Genomic DNA, 26,102 nt, shown 5'->3' with positions numbered 1-26,102 from the left:
TACACTTACACCGTTTGAACACAACATTAGCCTGTTGCAGTAAATAGTGACCTGGCAACCTATGAGGCTGCATGATGGATTTGACACCCAGCCCACTGATAACAATTTACAAATAACAAGAGTCAGCTGTGAGCAACAACAACATCTGAAGATACAACTTTGAAGGATGATATAAATTAATTAGAGTGTCTTTAAATGAACACATAATCTCTACCCGAATGCATTTTAATTAAAATCTAATCATCTTCCCGGTATGGTCTAAAGACTCTAAAGCCTATGCTTTGGTATTATCATTATTATCATTATTGCTGTTGTTGTTATTATTATTATTATTATTATTTGGAGAGTTTTCCGATAGTAGATCCTTTCTTTCTACCAATCGTAATGATGGAAGGCTGGGACGAGTTTGAAGGCTTAATGTGAATATTATGTATAAGGGCTTTGTTTTTATTTAAACTTGCTAAAATCTCTCGTATCTACTTATGTATTCACAGATTATCAATTCATTCTTTCTGCACAGTATAAAGGGCGATGCTTTACGTAACAGCTTTATTCCCATGGTTGCAAAATTCTTTGTTATCATTTTTTTTTTTTTTTTTTTTTTTGTGCAACGTCTCTGACTGGTGATCGCCAGACTGAGGGACGAGTCCCGCTCAAATTAGTTAGTTCCTTAAGCTTTTTGGAACCTCACTATCCTTGTAACCTTGGGGGAGCCTATAGGTCTATCTACTGAATCATCAGCAGCCATTGCCTGGCCCTCCCTGGTCGTAGCTTGGGAGAAGAGGGGACTTGGACACTGATCATATGTATACAGTATATGGTCAGTCTCTAGGGTATGGTCTTGCTTGCTAGGGCAATGTCACGGTCCCTTGCCTCTGCTATTCATGATAACATTTAAACTGTATAGGGTTTCCCAATGGGAGGTGATTCGGCAATTCGAAATATCTATCGTCTGCAACTTTCATGACAAATACGTAAATAAATAAATGAACAAATGTTGAAATCAAGATTTTTTTTCGGATTGTCTGTGTAAATTTAGTATTACTTTCAAAATTTATATTATACTACTGTAATTTCTGCTCTTTACATGTTTCTTGATATATTACAATAGTACCTGCAAAATTTCATGAAAATCTGAATAATTTTGATAGCGCACATAAGGCTTAATGTAGATTTATGAGGCGAAGCGTAGTGTGAAACGAGGGACTTTGGCCCCCAATGTGAAAACGGCCCCGAATTGAGGGTGATCGCTATGTTCTTAACATAGCCCTAAACATTCGTTATTAGGAAATGTGAGTTAAAAAAAAAAACGTTAGCAAAAAACATCCTGAGGGGTGGTCCTGGCACCCGGCCTATATTACATTCACCAAATAAATAGCTTCTTGGGAAATAGGTTTCATGAATCCTTATAATATCTTATATAGCAAATTTGTGTATTCATTTTTATTACTAGTAGTAATTAGCAGTAATGGGAGTAGTAACAGTGGCAGTAGTTCTATTGTAATTACACATTACAAGTAGCTATTACTGATTTTATCATAAGTATTGATTTCATTGCAGCTATTGTTAATACTATCATCATCATCATCACTATTTATATCACTATTATAATTATTAAAACTGATTATAGACACATGCACGTATAACGTTCCCTTGTTAATTCGTTCCTGTTAACTTGGATATTTTGATAAAGAGGGGATTTTAACGATCCAGATTAAGATAGCTTATAGTACGATAAAAGTACGGAATTACGGTACGTTATTTTCTTTCGTACTGTACGGGTACGGTGCGAAATCACGGGATTTATTAACCAGGTGCGAAGTACGGAAAAACATTCCGTACCATACCATACCACCAGCCTTGCAGTAGGGTTAGGCTGTTCCTTTTACCTCTCCGCAAGTTTTCACCAATAGCGTGTATTATTTCATACTTGTGACTTAAACGGGGACAATAGATGCCTTTCTTAAGTGGAAATTTCATTATGATAGGTGGCTTTTAAAAAAATATCTATAAAGAAAGAATGAATAAAGTGTTCACAAAAAGTATATAAATTACTGTTTTGGATTAGCTAAAAATGAAAATAAAGATGCGTAAATTGTTAATTTAGATGGTTTATGTTTATGTAAAAAATTTAATGTATACTGTAAATATTGTGGTTGTAAAATATGTAATCTAACGTTTTAAATAAAGATAAAAAAATACCGAGTTTTATTAATTCCATGATTTTAGTAGATTCTGGTATTCAAATTAAGTTAATAACAACATGTATTCTTATGATTAGTGCACTTGACCAAAATTTTGGTTTTAATATATGAAAAATTTACAAAATTATGCAGCTTGTATCCGAAAACAAGCTTCTGTCGTTGACTTCAGCAGGTGTTCTTGTAAAATTTAGCCTTGCCATCACAATACTTTATAATCTCTTTATTCGTTTACATTATTTTTTGACAAAACATATGTCTAATAGAGAAATTTAGATTAGTAAAAAAGTTTGGATACACATTACATGGTAATAATTTTAAAACAATGATGCTACCCGGAGAAAATATTTCCAACTAATCAGCTTGTAAGAAACTTTTCCGAGCTAAAAGGGCACCCCTACGTGTGAGTGGAAATCTGCCTCATTAAAAGAAATTGAGTATAGGTACCTAATTTGCTTTTTAGTCGAACAGCACCAATCTGCTCATCCTCGTCTGGTTCGAGGATCGAACGTGGTACCTCATACTAACCAGTATGATGCACTATCGAAAGTGCCAAAAGAGAGAGAGAGAGAGAGAGAGAGAGAGAGAGAGAGAGAGAGAGAGAGAGAGAGAGAGAGAGAGAGAGAGAGAGAGAGAGAGAGAGAGAGTTATGCGCTGGTTTATGGAACAATTCCAAAGACAAATAATAAACACTGGGCCATACATCTCGTCTTATTGTCTTTATATAGCAAGACAGGCCATAGTCAGCAAGGGCCCGTCTATGCGATGCAGGCCGTGTTGCGCATATAAAAAAAACCTTTATATGACCAAAATGGGTTTGAGCCATAAGTTGAGCGAACGGTAATTAAAGAAGGTAATATATTCGCCTGTGAGTGTGATATTAATATTGTGGTGGTCCTGGTGGAGGTAATATGCCAATTATGTTTAGTGTCTTGTCCTTATCTCATTACTAGTGTACCATATGCAGCAAAAATTGAGACCAGATTTCAGTGATTTTTCCCTCGAAAGTCACTAACTTCCAACTCTTACCTTACAACGAACTAATCCTTTTAAAAATTCGCTTAAAAGATACAGTTTACTAAGTATTGCTTTAAAGTAACAGAAATATATTGTTCATCAAATTATCAGCTTGATCATTATGTAAAGAAACACTAATTCTAATTGGGTAAAAAGGAAAAGACGTAAATGCTTTAAGAATTTGAATTTATATGAACAATAATCATGTATTTAACATAATGAAAGTACAGGAGATGTACAATATTTGCAGGTGTGGTCTATCCAGATGTTTAAACCCCTATCCCATCTAAACACAGATGCCGCAGAAGGCTGCTGATAGAGCATCCGTCTAGATTCAAGAGAGATCCATACTATATGCATAATGTGTCCGTAGCATCCTTATGTATGTCTGGCCCCATACGTCGTGATCCACCAACACTCGCAGCCAAATTTTAAAAGGGATAACTTGCTCCAGCAGATTGGCCGATCTGTGCGAATGAGTAAATCCGTATTGTATACACCGCTTCCATAATCTCTCCCGATTGCCTCCACCAGGATCCGTACTCTATCCGCAGCATCCGTACTCTCTCCGCCGAAGAGTGTGTAAACAGTACGCATAAAGTAAAGAAATATGTCCATATCTCCTTCTTTCTGGCTCTCTTCGTTCTTATTCCCTTCTATCTCGCTTTTTCACACTTTCCAAGTGCAAGGTGGCTTGTATCCGTCTTGTCAAAAAGGCATATAAAATTCCAAAGTAATTTCCCTAAGCAATCAAGCAACTGCAAAACAAAAATCCAAGAATTGACTTATCATTGCACCAGTCTGTGGCAGACGAATTTTTTATTGCAACTACTTTTCATGTTCCCAACTTCATGGAGATGTGTTTATATCTACTTAACAGTCGGACAAATGTAATTGTTAAGTAACTGTTGATTACATGATTAGGATCATTATTGGGAAAAGGATAGTTTAATACTAATTATTGCTTAAGGGGAGAAAATTTTACCTGATTTATAAACTTACATACACCGTCAGTAAATATAAAAAGCAAATCAGACAACGGCTAAGTCAAGTAAAATTTGGAAATCAATTCGCTTGAAATTACATATAAAAACTAGACTATACATCAGTTTAGTGAGGTCGGTGTTACTATATGAACATGAGTCATGGTATGACAATGAAACAATCGCCAATAAATTTAGTAGAGTTGAGAATAAAGCTCAGAAGGATATTGGGAGTTAAACGGCAGGACAGGATTAGAAATGAGACTATAAGAGAGATTACTCGAGAGCCATATGAGGATGAGATCATGGTGAAGGGTAGATGGAGATAGTTTGGGCATGCTCTTTGTACTCCCCAAGAGAGATTAGTTCACCAAATGTTCAGCTGGGTTCCACAAGGCTCTAGAAAAGTTGCACCACCCAGGCCTACATGGCTGAGGACGATGAAGTGTGAAGTGATGATGAATGGAGAAGTATTGAATGAATAGCTCAAGATAGAGACGACTGGCGAAATCTAACAGAGGCCCTTTTCGTCAATAGGCGTAGGAGGAGATGATGATGATGAAATGTAATAGACTTATGTAGCCTACGATTAGAGATGGTACCCCCGAGAGGTACACTTGAAAGCCACAATCTCCCACAAATTCCCCAAACTGCAGTGTTGCAGTTTGGAAAGTAGTAGGGGAAGGGTTGAATCTCTCTCTGTGTGCATATCTATCTACATATTTAGCCGTCATTTTAGACGGATCGCGTACACTTGTTGTCTATATCAGCTAACCACATAGGAAAATAGGTTGATAATACATTCACATAATACATTCTATAGGAAGAAATCATCTTTTTATATGATGTATGACTCACTACAGAATTCTGAATGGACTAAACTACCCAGATGCAAGGGATACTTTATGATGAGACGTGAAATCGCTGACGGATGCAAATTGCATTTTGCCATAATCATGAATTCAACTTAGTTTCTTCTTCAGCGCCTTCCTCGTGGTCATCTCTGTAAATAATAATATGTATTAGATTCGCTAACGTCTATTAGTATTAACACGCAGTTTTTCTTATTCGGATGGTTAGCAACAGAAACATCCTCATATATCTTGATTAATTATGAGTGTCATAGTTCTGATTAACATCAGGTAAATCTACGATGAAAATAATGATGTTCATGAAAATAGGAATTCCTTTTGAGCAAACGTAGAAATAAATCCCTTTTATAAACCAATCAACAATTTTTTTCTCTCTCTCGATCCCTTTTATAAATCAATCAACATTTCTCTCTCTCTCTCTCTCTCTCTCTCTCTCTCTCTCTCTCTCTCTCTCTCTCTCTCTCTCTCTCTCTCTCTCTCACACAGATACATACACAGAGAATTTCTTTCTGCACGCTTTTTTTAATTCGCTCAAAAACTTCTTCCAAACGTTATAATAATAAAATATTCGAGAAAAATAACATAATAAAAAATAAAAGAGATTTCTATCTCACATCAGAATCGAACCTGGGTAACTATTCAAGAGACGTGTAAGCACTTGAGGTTCCGTCTCATTTCTTAGCCTCTGTTGGTCTTAAAAATTTGTCATAAAAATTCGGTAAAAATCATGGAATAAATGTTGCCATACATTTACCTTTTTAAAAGCGGATACATTAAAGTATAGGGGTGATATTACGGTCACCAACACGTCGAAGATAATAACAAAGTAGGGTAAAATTACGGTCGCCTGTATTCCACTGAAATAAGGCTGAGAACAGTATATTTTTTAAGGAGACTTTCCAATTAAAATTACGGCTTTTTTTCTAACAGTGTAGTCACGAGTTTGATCCTGCTGTGAGGTAGAAATTTAATAGTAAAAAATAATAGTACTCTAAGTCTAAATAGAAAAAACAAAAACATCATTTACTTTACCTCCTTTTTCTCATCTTCTTTCCCTCTAGATCCGAAATCGTATCGGGCAAAGGCTTGCCCTTTGTCTCCGGCAAGAACATTGTCAGGAATCCTGCTAAGAGGGCGCCGCCCCCAAATATTATGGAAGGCATCCAAGGTACAAACGGACCCTTACATAAAAATAATAATAAATGAATGAAAACAAATTTTAGTGCTGGTTTTAACTATGTTAATCATGTGCCACTTGTTTTAAAACTTAAGCAGATGGAAGTTGGTGGAACATTTCTTATTATCATCATTCAATTTCTGTCTAATAGATTACTAACAGTTAAAAGGTTTAAAGGTAGTTCGTGAATGGCAGAGACAAGGGACAGTGATATTGCCCTATCGAGCAGGACAATGCCCTAGAGACTGACCATATATACATGTGATCAGCGCCCAAGACCCCCTTCCCCACCAAGGAGACCCAGGCAATGGCTGGTGATGACTCAACAGATAGACCTATAAGCTCCCCCAAACCACCCATCCTTAGCTCAAAAGGATAGTGAGGTAGCAGCTACTAAAGAAAACAATGAGTTTGAGCAGGTCTAAACCCCAGTCTGGCGTTCACCAGTCAGGGAAGTACCAATCGGCCACCACAACCCTAGTTGTAGTTAATGGACAGCATAGTTACTACAAGATTGTATTTTCTAGTGTTCCGGAGAGTGATTTTAGTCCCTTAATTCATATATTATACACGCTTTACTGTATGTGATTTAATCTTGAAAACAAGCTCGTTACTTATGCAGATGATGCTACTCTCTTTGCAACAATTACATCTCCCGAGTGTAATAATCATAATGCTCTCCACAGTCTAGTTTAACCCTTTCACTGCCATTGGTGAATTGGTCAAAACTTAGAAATGGAAACATCTTGTAGAATCACCCAAACCATAATCAGTTGGCATTCGATAGAAAGGTCTTGATAAGAACTTTCCAATAAATATCAACAAGCTAGGGTTTATGTGGTCTTGCAAGATTTTGCTACATCAGAAGGTTTCCTGAATTCACCACTGGCAGTGAAAGGGTTAATAATATATCAATAAACGACCTGTATACATACCAAGTACTCTGTAATGTACGGAGCTATTACTGAACCCATCTTCGAAGCTATGAAAGCAATTCCCAGTCCTTCGCCTCGAACGACTGTGGGGAGAAGCTCGTTCACGTAGATGTAAATCGTCTGGAATGCCACACTTATCAGCATCTTTCCCAGCGAGGCGAAAGTCATGATTAACCATCCGACGTCTGTGAGTTGAGAAATAATAATTATAATAATAATAATAATAATAATAATAATAATAATATATATACACATATATAATACATATATATATATATACATATATATATACATATATATATACATATATATATATATTATATATATATATATATATATATATATATATATATATATATATATACATATATACTGTATATTACAAATTACAGAACCAGCAGGTTGTTTGTTAGGAGAGGGGGAGGTTGTGGGATGGGTTGAATCTGTGTATTTGTTCCTTTCTATGCCTTTTTGACAGTTCGGGTGCACTAGTAACAGTAACAATAATGTTGATGATGATAGTAATAATTTTCTAGAAAAACATAAATCTTAAAAGTACTTTTGTGTACTCGCTAAACAACTTATTTTATGCCTAATTCCATTTGCCATAGATGAGCAAGTGTCTGATTCGCTACTCCCTTGGCAATGCATCGAGTCTCATTATAACCAACTTCTGCTCACACTACATCATCATCATCCTCGTACAGTTTGTTGAATGGTTCATTAGCAATTGCTTTATTTATCCTTTTACAGTCAGGGACATTAACACACAGCTTCTAAACTTAAAAAAATCAAAGCAGAACTAATTGCAATAGCTGTTTTGAATAGAACTCGTTTTGTGAAGTTACGCAAGTTAGCAAGAAGAGGAGCTTTTAGCACTTGTTGGAGAATTGGTAATGTTACTCCTCTATGTAAATGTGTTTGTGGTAGCTCAAGTCCCACTGATTACCGCCCAATTTCCATAACTCCCATATTATCTAAAGTTTTTGAACGTCTTCTGGCAAAACGTCTTAATAGGTTTGCTGAAGGTAATCATCTATTCCCTAGTTTGCAATTTGGTTTTCGTAAAGGCCTTGGAGCATGTGATGCCCTTCTTACAATCTCCAATGCAGTACAGAAATCCCTTGATTGTGGTCGGGAAGTTCGTATGATTGGCCTTGATTTTAGTGCTGCCTTTGACCGTGTTAATCATGAGGCCCTTGTTTTCAAACTGAAACAGTTGGGAGTGGGTGGGTCGTTTCTTAGCATTATTATTGATTTTTTAAGTAGTAGATCTCAAAGAGTTGTTGTTGATGGGCACCATAGTGAGTATAGGAATGTGATATCCGGTGTTCCACAGGGTAGTGTTCTTGGCCCATTACTTTTCATACTATATACACATGACATGTGGTTTGGCCTAGAAAATAAGCTTGTTGCATATGCAGATGATGCTACTCTCTTTGCATCAATTCCATCCCCTGAATGTAGATCTGGGGTTGGTGAATCCCTTAATAGAGATTTAGCTAAAATTAGTGCATGGTGCAAATTATGGGGTATGAAGTTGAATCCTAACAAAACTCAAAGTATGATTGTAAGTAGGTCAAGGACGGTGGCTCCTCAACATCCGGATCTCAGTATTGATAATGTTTCTTTAAATTTGTATGACTCTTTCAAAATTTTAGGCGTGATTCTTGACAGCAAATTTACTTTTGAGAAACATATAAGGTCTGTGTCTTCTTCAATTGCACAAAAAATTGGCTTATTGAGAAAGTCTTTTAAGATATTCGGTGATCAATCTATTCTGAAGAAGTGTTTTAATTCTTTTATCCTACCTTGTTTTGAGTATTGTTCTCCTGTCTGGTCTTCAGCTGCTGATTCTCATCTTAATTTGTTGGACAGAAACTTACGGTCTATTAAATTTCTTATTCCTGATCTAGATATTAATCTCTGGCACCGTCGATCAATTAGTTCATTATGCATGTTGCATAAGATTTTTCATAACTCTGACCATCCTTTACATTCAGATCTCCCTGGACAATTCTATCCTGTTCGTAATACTAGGCAGGCAGTTAATTCTAATAGCCAGGCCTTCTCCATCATAAGACTCAATACTACGCAGTACTCTAGAAGTTTTATTCCAGCTGTTACCAAGTTGTGGAATGATCTTCCTAATCGTGTTGTTGAATCAGTAGAACTTCAAAAGTTCAAAGTTGGAGCAAATGCTTTTTTGTTGACCAGACGGACATGAGTCTTTTTATAGTTTATATATGACATTTTTGTTGTTGACGTTGTTAATAGTTTATATATGATATATCTCTTTTGACATTACTTTTTTTAGAATGACTTATTGTTAATTTGTTCTCTTCAGTTATTTATTTCCTTATTTCCTTTCCTCACTGGGCTATTTTTCCCTATTGGAGCCCCTGGGCTTATAGCATCTTGCTTTTCCAATTAGGGTTGTAGCTTGGATAGTAATAATAATAATAATAATATACACCTCTCTCTAATCTAACCTAACTGGTTTAAATCTGAGTGTTTGTCTTGGTTGGACTACCTTTCGGAAGAAAAAAAAAACTCACACACACATACACAATTATCTTATCTTATATTGGTTGAGTCAAAGCAGTATAAAGTTCATCCACTTACTAATATAAACAGGGTCATTTTTATATAACTCATGTGTAAAACCCTACTTTTCATGTGGTCTATTCTTCTACTCAAAAACTCGAGTAGATTTATTAACTCAAAAGTTACGTTAAAAATATCTCGACTAAGGATCATACAATCTCTCATATTTCTTGCTGAAAGGGTGTAATGTACAACTAACCTTTAGATATGAAGGCTAGAGCCAAGATGGCCACACCACTGACAGTAAATCCGAAGACGGAGGTCTTCTTCCTGCCGAATTTCTGTATGGCCGGTGCTGTGATTGTGTAGGCTGGGATTTCCATGACGCCGATTAGGATCATGTAAATGAAAGGGTCTGCGCTGAAGTTGGTGCCGTTCAGACTCAGGCCATAGAAAACGGTGGCTGCTATGAAGTAGTCTACGCACATAATGGCGGTGATGAGGGTGATCTTTCTTGTGCTGGTTTCGTTTTCGATGAAGGAAAATGGAACAGATATGGTAAAAATTATGGTTTTCATATTAGGTCTTTCGTTGGTTTCATTTGGTATTTATTGGTGAAAACTTTAACATTAACGACTGCAACTAGGCAATTAGATTAATTAAATCGATAGAGGCACACATACAGACTGACTTTGTGCAAAATTAAAATCTGTACGACGACGAAAGACTGGTATTTTTGTTTAAAGTAAGAATATTTACTTCAAAATTCAATTATTTCTTTTCACTGCACTTTTACTAAAACTCACTCACTCACTGACTCACTTCTTAGCACCTGACCTCTGGTATCACCGTAAACACATCATGTCACGGACTCTCTCTCCCTCGCATCAAATCTAAAATATCTTTCATATCTGAAAATCTTTACTTTTAAGCAAATACTCCATATACCCCTCAAATCTAACCTCGCCTGTTCATCAGTGGTGTAGCTAAGAGAGGAGCCTCCACCCCCGGCCTTCAATGCAGGGTCAGATCATAAAATTATGTAAGTATATCTTTGAAGTGACCAAAAACTTTCCAGGGTAAAGGGGAGGGGGATACCTTTACAAACTGAAGCACCCGGGACTCCAATGCAGTGTCAGATAACAAAAGTATATAAGTAAACCTTTAAAACTACCACCAACTTACAATGGGGAAGAAGGACCTCTTTAATAACTGTTCCCCTGGCCCCCAAAACTCAAGCTACACCCCTGCTGTTCGTTATGAATCCCATACCGACCCCTAAACCAACGCAGCTATCAACGAAATTTCAGAATTTAATTTCACCTGCAGAGAAGCGGTCTCGACAGGAATCCTTTTAGCTTCTTGCGAACTGTAGAAGTAGCAGATGACGACGCCGCATCTTTGGATGATTCGCATTCATTCTTTGCCTTTTAATGGAACAATTACATCAACTACAACAATATTAATAACTACAAAAAATTGTCTACAATAGTAACTACAACAATATTCATAACCAGGTTTCAAATGAATCCGGTCTGACAAACATATAATATAAAGGCCGATTTACACGTTGGTGTTTGTGTTTGAAGTGATGTTCGAACGTGTGAACGGGGTATTTGGTTGTCAACACCCTCGTCGAACGGTTCGAAGGAAGTCTGTCCTCGCCTGACTTTTGTGGGAGGGGCTTCATTGTCCACATAACTTATGCATTTATGGCTGACACCAACTCTTCGAACCGTTTGACAAGCAGTTTCTACAACCGGGTTCGACGAACCGTTTGACCATGTAAACCCTGCTTAACTCAAAACCTTCATTCAATGATGGAACTGTCTTTAAGTATTTATTAACTTATGGAATTGTCGAAGTAATATATTTTATTTTTTTTTTTTTTTTTTTTTTTTTGGTTACAATAACACTAGCTAATCGTCATGACAGTAAGAGTACTAGGATATCAATAGTTTTTTCCTAGCAGTCCCAATTATGAAATGCCACATTGTAATAAAACTTCATTATCACAATGACTACCTGATAAAGGATACTATAAAACATAATATATAGCGTCACTTTACTGTAATGAATAATGTTATTATCCTAAGGATTCTGATTCCATTGGAAATTTTACGATTATATTCATTAATTTTGATGAGAAAAAATAACCAAGTGTAGATTCAGCAGATCCTACGAAATACTAAATAATTTCTTATCTAAATATATCTAAAATGCAATGAGAAACAAAGTAATTTCTCATTTAAGATTATAGGTGTCGGGTTCCAGTTTTAGTTTTATCAGAATATATGCTCACCAGAATGTCAGCTGGGCAAACCCAGCACCCCAATACTGTGGTGGCCAAACACAGCACTGGACTTCCCAGTTTAAAGGTTTAAATGTCGCTGATGAATGGCAGAGCAAGGGACAGTGATACTGCCCTATCGAGCAGGACAATGCCCAAGAGACTGACCATATATTCACATGATAAGCACCCAAGCCCCTTCCCCACCCGAGCTAGGAACAAGGAGGGCCAGGCAATGGCTGCTAATGACTCAGCTGATAGGCCTATAGACTTCCCCAAACCCCCATCCTTAGCTCACAAGGATGGCGAGGTTGCAGTGACCAAAGAAAATAATGAGTTTTAGCGGGACTCGAACCCCAGTCTGGCGTTTACCAGTAAGGGACGTTACCACATCGGCCACCACAACCCTAAAGTAGTAAACAGCTTAAATTCATGGTCCTGGCTGGGATCGATCTGCCGCCATGCGAATGCTAGGCAAACCCATTATCAATGTAGTAGCCAGAACAATTGGCATTAAATATATTAAGGGCTGAGGCTTGTAAGAATTCTATTATGTTTAAGCGATTTCCATTATATATGTAATGTTTGAATGAAGCTGTTCGCAAATGCCAAAACTGACATTGAATGCCTGTACTGATACAGGCTCTTGTTACCTAGCAGCCTGTACATCGTGGCTCGGAATTTAAAGTTTGACTTCATTAAGGAGGCTGTCAATCAATCAATCAATATCTCTCTCTCTCTCTCTCTCTCTCTCTAGTCTATATATATATATATATATATATATATATATATATATATATATATATATATATATATATATATATATATATATATATATATATATACTTTCTAAGTGGGCATACCTTAACTTGGGAAAGGGTTTGTGTGTCGCCATCATCAGCAAAGCTGTACTAGTCAGAGCTACTCATACTAGGTTAGTTTGCTGTGAGCGATCAAACCAAATCCTCCCACAATCGCCAATCCACACTGGCGAGCGTGGTGATGAAAACTGGTCAAACCCCAGACATGAATTGACACAACTGAGGTCTTTGTCCTGTAGTGGCTAGAAACAGCTGCATTTGTTGTTGTTTTTTGTTGTTGTTGTTGTGTGTGTGTATATATATATATATATATATATATATATATATATATATATATATATATATATATATATATATATATTATCTAAACAAACACGAAAAATTCTCATGTTTGCCCCCAGAGAATTACCCCAAGGCATACCTTGACCGATTCCACTCCTGGTCTGTAAGCTCATACAATTAAAAAAAAACAATAAAAATACCTCTTCCTCTATATCCTGCATAAGAGCCCTGAGTTCTGCTTCGGGAGGAAGTTTGGCATCATTCCAGCGGGCTGCTTTCTTTAATACCCTGACTGCTTTATCGTGCTGGCCTTTGGTAATCAGCCAACGGGGTGATTCGTCTATAAAACTGCATAATAATAACAAAATATTAGCAAAAAATCTAGATATGAATCTGTTAGTATTTTTAACAATACAGTTTCCCTTGAAATGGGTGGCCCCTTAAGCATAAGGATAAGGATAAGGAAATGGAGAATATGGGGAAAGGAAGAGTACCCCTGGATACAATCCAGTTTATAGCCCGAAGGCAGGTACTCGGGATGGGAAAGAGTAAGGAAAAGGGGAGAAAGATAAGTACAGGAGAAGAATAAAAGAGAGGGGCAGACCCTCTTGCGATGTTAGATAGGATTAGAAGCAGTTTGAAAAAAAAGAAAAGACAGGCAGGGAGAGCAAGGGTTTTTTGGTTCAATGTCTAGCCCTGTTGTAGGAGTATGTCTGTCTGACACCTATTTAGATGGTTAATCCCCCCAACTTGTTCAGGTCAACAGACAAAATAAACTTTTCCAGAAAATTGTCAAGGGCAAAACTGATTTCTTTTAATCATATGATAGGAATCTGAGAAATTCGAGATGCTTGAACTTTGCAAGTTAGATATTGCAAGAAACTTTAATAAAACAATACAGAGAATCGAAATGAAAAAGAAAATGGTTAACTAAATTCTGACAGAATTTATGGAATCCTATTTTGAAATTCTATCATACCACCACTTGAAATTTATGGCTAACTATAGAAACCTTTCTATGGAACACTTAACATTCAACAAAATCAAAGGCCCATAGATGAAAATGAAAATAAGGTTTTCCTACCATGAGACAATAACCAATATGTATCAAAATGTCAGATAAGCATAGACGTCTAAAAATTATTATTTTTTTTCAAGTATTATTTGCGCTTGTATGTTATTTTAGATAAATATGGCCTTATACCAAGACTGAATCTCCCTTTACTATTGCAATTTTCCTAATGTTAACTATAATATGTAGCTTATATGAGTTATAGATTAAAATTTGTTGTTTAATATTCTTTATTTTCTATGATTTTCATTATTTGTCTGTAATTGTCAAAACTGGGAAGTGCATACGTTCGAAGAAATTAAGGAAATTGCTTTAAATATGGAAACAACTGGTAAAAATATTAAGTCTAAAGATTTGTTTTTTCAATGTCAATTACTCGTTTTTTGCTACTTCTAAAAAAAAAATTCAGATGATACTTATTTCAAAGAACAATTGTATTTCACAGTTCAAGATTTGCTTAAGCCCTAAATGATTAAATACTTACTAAAGAGCAGGCAGGATGAGGAGATTTGGAAATGATGCTACTAGCTGAAGAGTCCTCCAGTCTCGTACAAAGTAAGCAATTCCTCCCCAAGCCATTGTGCCAAATGCCCAAGGAAGAGCTGTCAGGACTCCCACAAGTGACCGGAATTTCACCTCGCAAATCTCCAGTGCTTGAGGGATAGAATGGGAAGTTTAATGCTCAAGAACATTAAGATTTTTAATCATTTATGTTATTATTATTAAGGGAAATGAGATATACCAGCCCTATGTGATTCATTTTATACATTGGACATTTCAATGTAAATTCTGGACAAAAAAGATAAGTAAAGATCGACATAAAACTGTAAACTGTCTTGCAAGTTTTATATTTTGTTGACCAAAAATAAGGAAAATTAAAATTTTCAATCACTCATGCTAAAAATCGAACATTTCAAAGTAACAGTTCTGCACTGGAGGGATAAGTAAAAACCAGCGTAAAACTTTGTGAATTGCCTTGCAAGTTTCTATATTGTTAACCAAAAGAAATGTTCGCTTTCTAACAATTACACCAAACCTACTGATGTAGGCCAAAAAGACTCATGGTAATAAAATCATCAAATAAAGGACCAAATATTTTTAGCTTCTGACTGTATTGTAACAGCAAAAAGGGTTTCAACCACTGATACAACACTGGTGAAGCTGAAAGCAATTTACAAAATTTAAGTCTCTTACAGATAGTTCAACATTCCAGGTACTGATTATAGATCCAATATTGGATGAAAGAAGTTGAAAAGATATTATGTACTCCGACAAAATCCGCCAAACTAATAACACTGAATTGTGTTAAGGTGCTGTAATTCAGTGTATTACATACAGAAAATCATGAAATAATCTAACTACAAAATAGTCTGGTTAATATAAACAAAAAGTAAAGACATTCATAAATATAATATTCTCAAATAGACATTAGAGTGGAAAGATGGATAAAATAAAGGATGCTTTGTAAACGGGGAAGAGAGGAGGAAAGAATTTAATGAATTAAATGACTAATTTAGTGGAAACTTTACTGTATCTATGGCTGTATTTCTCCGTGACGATAATCTACCTTCGTAACATCCCCAGATTAAAAGCTTACCTAAAAACACACATTTTGTCTTTGTGCATTATAAAAAACCTTCCAATAGAACTTACTCAGAGCATAAAACACAGGCATATCCACAAATCCAACGATGAACCGGAACGCAAGGATCACATACAAGTTGTACAGGAAGGACATGCAGGTGCTGCAGATCGCGAAAATAACCAGGTTGAATACCACGACAATTTTTCGTCCAAATCTAAAGAAATGAATATATAAATATTGTTAGGTTACATTACCACAATGGTATTCAAGGCTTCTTCGTTTATTGTTTTCATTATGACTTGCACTGATAACCGTAATACAAAAAAATCACAGGAAATTAAGTTGCTAAATCATGGATACTATAGTACACATACACATATAAAGGGATCGTATATACACAAGAACACACATTTACGCAAACACACAGACACACACACACACACATATATATATATATATATATATATATATATATATATATATATATATATATATATATATGTATATATATAAATATATATATATATATATATATATATGTGTGTGTGTGTGTGTGTGTGCACGAGCGTGTGTGTACTGTATATATATATATATATATATATATATATATATATATATATATATATATATATATATATATATGTATGTATATATACATATATATGTATACTGCACATATACATTCACTTTAATAGGCCAATCCAGTATGTTAATTAAGCAAATAAACCGGGCCAATTCATTAATTAATGAACATAGTAAACCATAAGAACAGAATTCTAAAATTAGGTAATAAATGAATATCTCGAAACAGGGTTAATGTTAAATACATTAAAATATATAAAAATCAATGATAAAAATAATGATTCAAAACCTTAGTAGACAAAAATTGTACATGAAATCCTGTCATATTCATAATAGGAATATCTTAAACATTAACATATAGCTCTCGTTATATAAAAAGAAAATCCCTGATTGAACAGTAAATAAAAGTGTAATGAAAAATAATTCGACAACTTCTGATATAAGCTCTCACAAAACAGCATCAGTGGCTTTCTTAAGAAAGTTATTATCATTATTATTATTTATCTGTTATTATTATTATTATTATTATTATTATTAGTAGTAGTAGTAGTAGTAGTAGTAGTAGTAGTATTAGTAGTAGTAGTAGTAGTAGAAACATCGACCCCACATAAAAGTGGGAAAAGATGCAGACAACGAAGAAGAAGAAGAAGAAGAGGAAGAAGTAGTAGTAGTAGTAGTAGTAGTAGTAGTAGTAGTAGTAGTAGAAACATCGACCCCACATAAAAGTGGGAAAAGATGCAGACAACGAAGAAGAAGAAGAAGAAGAAGAAGAAGAAGTAGTAGTAGTAGTAGTAGTAATCATTGTTGAAGACTACCTGTCAGCCAGGTAGCCGCCAACCATGGGGCTGACGAATCCTCCGACCATCTTGATGCCCTGGTAGGTTGCTCGCAGGTATTCCCGGTCGCACACCAAGTCGAACTGAAAGGTTGGGTATAAAACATCATCAGACCAATGCAAGATGTAGAATATGTTAAATAGATACGATACTAAAACCAGGGAAATCAAAAGAAATTATGCTTAGTTAATAATAATGTATTCACAATTATATATATATATATATATATATATATATATATTTATATATATATAATATATATATATATATATATATATATATATAGTGTATATGAATATATTCGTATATACACATTTGTATATACACACATAAACAGTCAGACTTACGGTCTATTAAATTTCTTATTCCTGATCTAGATATTAATCTCTGGCACCGTCGTTCAATTAGTTCATTATGTATGTTGCATAAGATTTTTCACAACTCTGACCATCCTTTACATTCAGATCTCCCTGGACAATTCTATCCTGTTCGTAATACTAGGCAGGCAGTTAATTCTAATAGCCAGGCCTTCTCCATCACGAGGCTCAATACTACGCAGTACTCTAGAAGTTTTATTCCAGCTGTGACCAAGTTGTGGAATGATCTTCCTAATCGGGTGGTTGAATCAGTAGAACTTCAAAAGTTCAAAGTTGGAGCAAATGCTTTTTTGTTGACCAGGCAGACATAGTCTTTTTATAGTTTATATATGACATATTTGTTTTTGATGTTGTTGATAGTTTATTATATGACATGTCTGTTTTGACGTTGTTTCTTATTTTAGAATGATTTATTGTTAATTTGTTCTCTTCATTTATTTATTTCCTTATTTCCTTTCCTCACTGAGCTATTTTTCCCTGTTGGAGCCCCTGGGCTTATAGCATCTTGCTTTTCCAACTAGGGTTGTAGCTTGGATAGTAATAATAATAATAATAATAATATATATACATATATATACTGTGTGTATATATATATATATATATATATATATATATATATATATATATATATATACTGTATATAAATATACTGTATATATATATATATATATATATATATATATATATATATATATATATATATATATATATATATATATATAAACACACACATTATATGTGTGCGCTTGCGGGTGGTAAATGAACTGGATTCAAGCAAGTATGGTAAACTCTGCCGATAGATTAAATAAATTGATAAAAAATTTACAATAAGTAGAGATGAACTTGACCAAATCTAACTAAAAGGAAATATAGTTTTCTGTTAAATCTGAAAAATGAGAGAATCTGAAAGGTCAAACAAAGCCCAGAAGTTTAGGATTTTCTTGCATGGTAAGCTGAGAAAGTTTCAAAGTTAAAAAGAGGATGAATTTTCTGAGGTTTTTGTTAGATGTTATTTCTATCCTGATGTTCATGAAGACTTATGTATCTCTACATGTACGTATATTTCTTATATTCATGCGAATGTATTTTTGTATATTAATTTGTATCAATGTGTAAATATATATGAATATATCTAAAAGTTTATTACTATATTCTTGGATGTGTGTTCCTATGATATGGAGGTAATATTGCGTATTTTGTGCTTGATGATACCACAGATTTATGAAATCAAACGAAAAATTTTTTCTTTATTTCTATAAGTGTTTTTATCTAGAAGGCATGGTTGTGAATCCGACAGGGTCTTACATAAAAAAATCTCTATCAATAGAGATTGAATGCAACAGTAATCAACCAATCATATTAATGATGTTACATCTGAAGGTCATTTGTGTTGAATAGGTTCAATGCTGAAGAAAAGTTCTTTTGCTTTAGGGTACACTAGAACACCTTAATCTATCTTATTGCTCCTCCTCTCGTTTTTTTTTTTTTAATATATATGAAAGACTTATTTTGATGTCAATGTTCTTAAAATATTTTAAGTTATTTTTCATTACTTTGCTTGTAGCTTATATATTTCCCTATTTCATTTCCTTACTGGGCTATTTTTCCCTGATGGATTGGGCTTATGTCATCCTGCTCTTCCAGCTAGGGTTGTAGCTTAGCTAATAATAATAATAATAATAATAATAATAATAATAATAATAATAATAATAATAACTGGTAACAGAATGATTTTGTTAGGATAAAAGCCTTTGAGAAGAGGGGAGGTTTGTTCATTCCTCAGCCAATAACTTTAAAGTGATGTTAGGGGTCATTGTCTGGGTTTTTTTTTTTAAACCACTCTCTATTTACCTTCGATTTATCTATAAAGATTACAAAAGGGATTTCGTATACAGTATTCTATTTCTTTTAAATTACGACGCGTATTTTTATTTCACACCTCATTTAACCAACATATTTACATATTTCCTTTCTCATAAAAAAATTTTTCTTAATGATGGTTAGGTGTCTTCAAATATTGTTTCATGAAGAAATTTTACAAAGGGCTTTCAAACTACAAGAAATAACTGCTAGAATTATCTGTAGACAAATGAACGCGAATAAGTGAGAGACTCAACAGGGGTTTTCCTTCTATCTAAACAATAACTACAGTATATAATTATAACCTCAAAAAATACAACATAAAATATACACGATAATTGTCATTATGCCATCCATACAGAAATATAAAAACTTGACTAAAGCAGACTCAATTCTTAAAAATTCGTAAATATGCTAAGAAGAATCATATAAGCAGACAAGCACAAGTTAAATTAAATGACAGGACGATAAATTAAACTTAAAATACACCGAGGAGATGAATTTTCTTTTTTTTTTACCTCAGACGTCAAAGTTGTCGAAAACACAGAAGTGTCATAATCCCACTTCGTGCAGGGATATTCAATCTCCTCACTGGATGTGTTCACTCTGTACGAGCAGGAATCTCTGGAATGATAAAATCAATTTCACAGAATATACTGAAAGCAACCATTCCAAATTCTGATTCGGACAGTTTCTGTAGAACGTTCTAACTTTATTCTAGTGTCTATTGTAATGAACAACTGAAACTTGAAATGAGCAGATCAATTTCTATAGAATTCCCCCCAACATATTTTATTTCTTAAATCAAGGAACAATTCGTCAGAAAAAAAAAACACCATTTTGAATTAAACTACAAAACATCTAACAATTTTCTTGAACTAATAAACACACATTCCCATAGCAAATATAAGGCCGGCCCTAGACGTAACTGTTTATCTGAACGATATAACTGATCAGATAAAAATCGTTGCAAGCCATCTAACGTCGCTGCCCCTACACCATTCCGATATATCGTTACAATTTGCATCGGTTCCACAGTTTCCATAATGTCATCCGAGGAGGAGGATTCTCTGGCTCTAGCAGGTTTAGCTGTGGCATTAAGCGTAAAAAGGGCAAAAAGTGCTTCTGGATCTAAGAGAGGTCGCAAGTGGAGTAGAGAATGGCTACTGAAAAGAAAAATTTATACAAACTTGTTGGCGGAGTTGAGAGCGGTGCCTAAGGATTAGAAAAATTATTTAAGGAGGAACGATGAAACGTACTTGAACCTTTTATCATTAGTAACACCTTTCATAGAGAAAGAAGACACAGTCATGAGATGTGCAATAACGCCTCATGAAAGACTAACAGCTACCTTAAGATTTCTAGCCACAGGACGCTCCTATGAAGACCTGAAGTTTTCAACCTTGATATCAGCTCAAGGCAAACAAACAATCGTTAGATCGTTCAGATAAAAAATATGAATGATTCAACTGTTCATGCCGCTCGATCAGTTCATCTGAAACGATCAAATTCCGCGCAAATCCCCCCCCCCCACCCCTACACGTGAGTTTTATCACAACGATTTATCTGATCAGTTATATCGTTCAGATAAACAGTTACGTCTAGGGCCGGCCTAACTTGGCATTGTAGCCGAGTGCCTGGTAGCATTGTCGAGCAAAAATTAAAAGCTGAAGAAAAAGGACAAAAGAACAGTCAAGACAAACAGACAGAAGGGATACAATCTGGCTTGTATAATTTGACACTGATCTCTCTTTATCGAAATTTCCTTTACCTATCTTACTTTTAGAATATAATCCCTTTCCTGTACAAGTAATATATATACAATACAATATATATATATATATATATATATATATATATATATATATATATATATACATACATACATACATATATATATATACACACACGTATATTTGATTACATATTACACATATATTACATATATATATATATATATATATATATATATATATATATATATATATATATATATATATATATGAAAGAGAGAGAGAGAGAGAGAGAGAGAGAGAGAGAGAGAGAGAGAGAGAGAGAGAGAGTTACATGGATTATAGATGTCTGTCTTTTTAGTCCATCCGCAGAGACTCCATTTGCTCTTTGGTAGAGCGATTTAGTTTAAGCATTTAGGGAGTTATGATCTTGTCTAACTTATTCTTGAACTCATTTACCGTGTTACCGTTTACTAGATCCGCTGGAAGTCTATTCCAAGTATTTGCTGTTGAGTATGTAAAGAAATTGCCACAATGAGTGTTGTATCTTTTCGATTTCAGCTTGTATCCGTGATTCCTGGACTGATTTGACCTAAGCGTGAATAGATTGATGTAATCTACATTTGTTATTTCTTTAAGAATTTTGAATGTCTCTATAAACTGTCCCCTTAGTCGTCGACTTTGCAGATCAAATAAGTTTAAACGTTCCATCCCCCGTCTATATCCAGATTGCCTTAGCGATGGAACTAGTTTGGTGGCCCTAGCCTGTACTGCTTCCAGTCTATCTATATACCTTTGATTACTTGGAGCCCAGAATTGGACTCCGTATTCTAGATGGGGTCTTATTAGTCATGTGCATAGCTGTAGTACAGTTTTTTGTTTCTGTATTTGAATTGTCTTTTTATGTAGGAGAGAGAGAGAGAGAGAGAGAGAGAGAGAGAGAGAGAGAGAGAGAGAGAGAGAGAGAGAGAGAGAGAGAGAGAATCAAATTTACACTTACTCTGAAATGGTGACATTGAGACTTTGGGGCGGCCGGCACTTAAAGCCAATATTCGGAGCCACATAAGCACCGCTTAGATTTTGAGGTGGAATCAGAAACAGCCCTGATAAAAAAAAAAAAACATAATTATGTTAGCAATGTTAAAAATACATTTTCTCGACTAATGAAAAACTGATAGTATTACGAGGATTGGATTTTTGGATTTAGGACTTTAGGGTATAGGGCCAGGTATTGGAGTCTGGGAGCTCATTCAGTGCCAAGGTGTAACTGGGGTGGGGGCTGCAGTTGTAATATGAAATAAAGATGAAAGAAGCAGAAACGGCTAAAAGGTACGTATAGCAAAGGAGTGAGTTTACATGTAGGCTATTGTATTGGTGTGCTAGCAAAATTTCCCTCTGTATGCGTACTTTTGGTGGACAAGCACTGTACAAATGAAACTATCCCGCAATGTGCAGAATTCAAATGAATGGACGCCGCAAAGGCCACTAAGTAATGCCTACAGTATACCATGCAAGGTATACTAACGGCTCTATTACCCAACGTGGAGCATTAAACTTTAAAATAATTGCAATGTTTATATAAAATTATCATTTTCGTTTTGCTCTATTCAGATTTTTTTTCCAATTTTACTATTACCTCTGATTTATCGTTTCCTTTTTTTGTGAATTTATATATATATATATATATATATATATATATATATATATATATATATATATATATATATATATAAATATGTATATACATACATATATATATATATATATATATTATATAATTTATATATATATATATATATATATATATATATATATATATATATATATATATACACACACACATTTGGTAGACAGAACTCCATACTTACATGCAGAGGAAGTAATAAAATAAAGTAGATTCCACTTTCCCGTTTTGAGGTTGGTCAGCAACTCGTCGAATTTGGTATTACTCATCTTAACTGAAACAAGAAGAAATTACTTAGAATTAGGCTACCTCATAGGATAAAATTACTACGATATTTTCCTCAATATGTTTCCCTATCTCCATCATCTATTCAATCATTCTCCCTCATCATCTATCAACCATGGAACTTTTCTCTTTCTGCTTACACACCATTTCTTCTACAATACTGCTCCTTACTCTTAATTACTCGGATTAGAATGAATTATAGTACCTTGATATATCGACCTACCGCTTACTTATTGTATTGTTTACTTTATCTGGTAACAATGCCATCCTAATTTCATATGCTTTAACTCCTCTTTTTTTTGGTAATGCAGGAGTATGAGGGCAACATCTGAGGCCCTTCACAAACATTGTGTTTATTCAAAAACAAAGAGAAACGGGATCTCTCCCTTCCTTCATTTCTATAGAAAATACAATACTTCCTGCTTGGACTTGGGGCATTTTCTATAACCTCTTGAAAGAAAACCTATACTCAGACGGGGATACTTCTATATTTTAGAACACTCAGTGCTACTTAAATCTAAGTGGGTCTTGGGAACACTAATGCAAAATTAAAAACGCAGTGATTTCTTTAAAATTTATGAGAAAATATGAAATGTACAATACTAAGTTTTTAACAGCTATCAAACAATATATACTAAGAAGGGTACAGAAATGATCAATACTGAGTTTATGAAGTATATAAAAGTTTAATACTAAGCTACAGAAATGTACTAAAGTTTCTACTAAGTTTAAAGGTTATAAAAATATCAATTATTTCAAAGTATATAACACAAGTTTACAGGGTGTACCAACGTTCAATACTAAGTTTAAACGTTATACAAACCTTTAATACGAGGTTCAAACGTTATAAAAATATTAATCATTTTAAAGTATATACACAAGTTTATATGGTGTATAAAAGTTCAACAACCTAGTTTAAAATGTATACAAATCTTTAATACTAAGATTGAAGGATACAGAAATGTTCAACATTAGTCTAAAGTATTTAACAGACGTTTAATGTTAAGGTTTTTAAAAAGTTCAATACTGGTAAAACATTCATTTAGTAATATGTTTAAAGGCTAAAACCAGTTCAATATCAAGTTTCAAGGGTATACAAACGTTCAATACAAGTTTATTGTATATGGAAACGTTCAATAATTACTTTAAATAGTACAAAAATGTTCAATGCTAACTTTAAATGGTACACAAAATTTAAATTTTAAGTTTTATTGGCATTCAAACGTTCAATGCATAATTAAAAAGGTACGCAAAATTGCCATACGATGATCTAAAGCGTTAAAATGTTCAATATTAAGATTAAAAGGCATTTAAATGTTAAAATACAACTGTAAAATATATACACATAATCATTACTAATCTTTAAGTGTTTATAAATGATTAATGTTTAACTTCGAATAGAAATTTAAGTACAATACCTAAATTCGACCGGAATATGTATATTAGATTTATAATAAACTTTTACACCTCTTTGTGGTCCAATGGTAAAGAAGGAAGTCTTGTAACCTCAGTTTCGACTTGGTCAGGGTTCGAATCCTTTCCCTACCAAAAGCTATTATCCATCCATATACCAAGGCACTTCCCCCAATTTTGGGTGGTAGCCGACATCAACAAAGAAACAAAACAAAAAGGGGACTACTCTCTACGTTCCTCCAGCCTAACCAGGGACTCAGCCGAGTTCAGCTGGTACTGCTAGGGTGCCACAGCCCAACCTCCCACAATTCCACCACAGATGAAGCTTCATAATGCTGAATCCCCTACTGCTGCTACCTCCGCGGTCATCTAAGGCACCGGAGGAAGCAGCAGGGCCTACCGGAACTGCGTCACAATCACTCGCCATTCATTCCTATTTCTAGCACGCTCTCTTGCCTCTCTCACATCTATCCTCCTATCACCCAGAGCTTTCTTCACACCATCCATCCACCCAAACTTGGCCTTCCTCTTGTACTTCTCCCATCAACTCTTGCATTCATCACCTTTAGCAGACAGCCATTTTCCATTCTCTCAACATGGCCAAACCACCTCAACACATTCATATCCACTCTAGCCGCTAACTCATTTCTTACACCCGTTCTCACCCTCACCACTTCGTTCCTAACCCTATCTACTCGAGATACACCAGCCATACTCCTTAGACACTTCATCTCAAACACATTCAATTTCTGTCTCTCCATCACTTTCATTCCCCACAACTCCGATCCATACATCACAGTTGGTACAATCACTTTCTCATATAGAACTCTCTTTACATTCATGCCCAACCCTCTATTTTTTACTACTCCCTTAACTGCCCCCAACACTTTGCATCCTTCATTCACTCTCTGACGTACATCTGCTTCCACTCCACCATTTGCTGCAACAACAGACCCCAAGTACTTAAACTGATCCACCTCCTCAAGTAACTCTCCATTCAACATGACATTCAACCTTGCACCACCTTCCCTTCTCGTACATCTCATAACCTTACTCTTACCCACATTAACTCTCAACTTCCTTCTCTCACACACCCTTCCAAATTCAGTCACTAGTCGGTCAAGCTTCTCTTCTGTGTCTGCTACCAGTACAGTATCATCCGCAAACAACAACTGATTTACCTCCCATTCATGATCATTTTCGTCTACCAGTTTTAATCCTCGTCCAAGCACTCGAACATTCACCTCTTTCACCACTCCATCAACATACAAGTTAAACAACCACAGCGACATCACACATCCCTGTCTCAGCCCCACTCTCACCGGAAACCAATCGCTCACTTCATTTCCTATTCTAACACATGCTTTACTACCTTTGTAGAAACTTTTCACTGCTTGCAACAACCTTCCACCAACTCCATATAACCTCATCACATTCCACATTGCTTCCCTATCTAACTCTGAGGCAGAGCGAAATAGATATTAAATGGAAGGGCATGATTAGAAATGAAACTACAAGAGAGATTACTCGAGTGTCATATGTGGATGAGA

At 34.9% G+C, this 26,102-nt stretch overlaps 1 protein-coding gene across 2 annotated transcripts in view; it reads right to left on the bottom strand.

Annotated features, from left to right (window-relative positions):
• Window positions 1-3,417: 3,417 nt before the first annotated feature.
• Window positions 3,418-26,102, bottom strand: part of LOC137638767 (organic cation transporter protein-like) — a 24,016-nt gene continuing 1,331 nt past the window's right edge. For both annotated transcript variants that reach the window (XM_068371119.1, XM_068371120.1), the window contains exons 3-14: window positions 23,039-23,128; window positions 22,171-22,273; window positions 19,956-20,061; window positions 17,180-17,283; window positions 15,851-15,996; window positions 14,682-14,850; window positions 13,326-13,473; window positions 11,056-11,159; window positions 9,992-10,251; window positions 7,186-7,370; window positions 6,106-6,254; window positions 3,418-5,204 (exon numbers count right to left, since the gene is read on the bottom strand). In XM_068371119.1, the coding sequence (XP_068227220.1) occupies window positions 5,156-5,204; window positions 6,106-6,254; window positions 7,186-7,370; window positions 9,992-10,251; window positions 11,056-11,159; window positions 13,326-13,473; window positions 14,682-14,850; window positions 15,851-15,996; window positions 17,180-17,283; window positions 19,956-20,061; window positions 22,171-22,273; window positions 23,039-23,123 (1,608 nt within the window). In that variant the 5' untranslated portion in view covers window positions 23,124-23,128 and the 3' untranslated portion in view covers window positions 3,418-5,155. The remainder of the gene's footprint in view (window positions 5,205-6,105; window positions 6,255-7,185; window positions 7,371-9,991; window positions 10,252-11,055; window positions 11,160-13,325; window positions 13,474-14,681; window positions 14,851-15,850; window positions 15,997-17,179; window positions 17,284-19,955; window positions 20,062-22,170; window positions 22,274-23,038; window positions 23,129-26,102) is intronic.

The sequence above is a fragment of the Palaemon carinicauda genome, chromosome 3 (genome assembly GCF_036898095.1).
Source record: "Palaemon carinicauda isolate YSFRI2023 chromosome 3, ASM3689809v2, whole genome shotgun sequence".
NCBI classification, from domain to species: Eukaryota; Metazoa; Arthropoda; class Malacostraca; order Decapoda; family Palaemonidae; genus Palaemon; species Palaemon carinicauda.
This window is presented reverse-complemented; position numbering and strand designations above follow the sequence as displayed.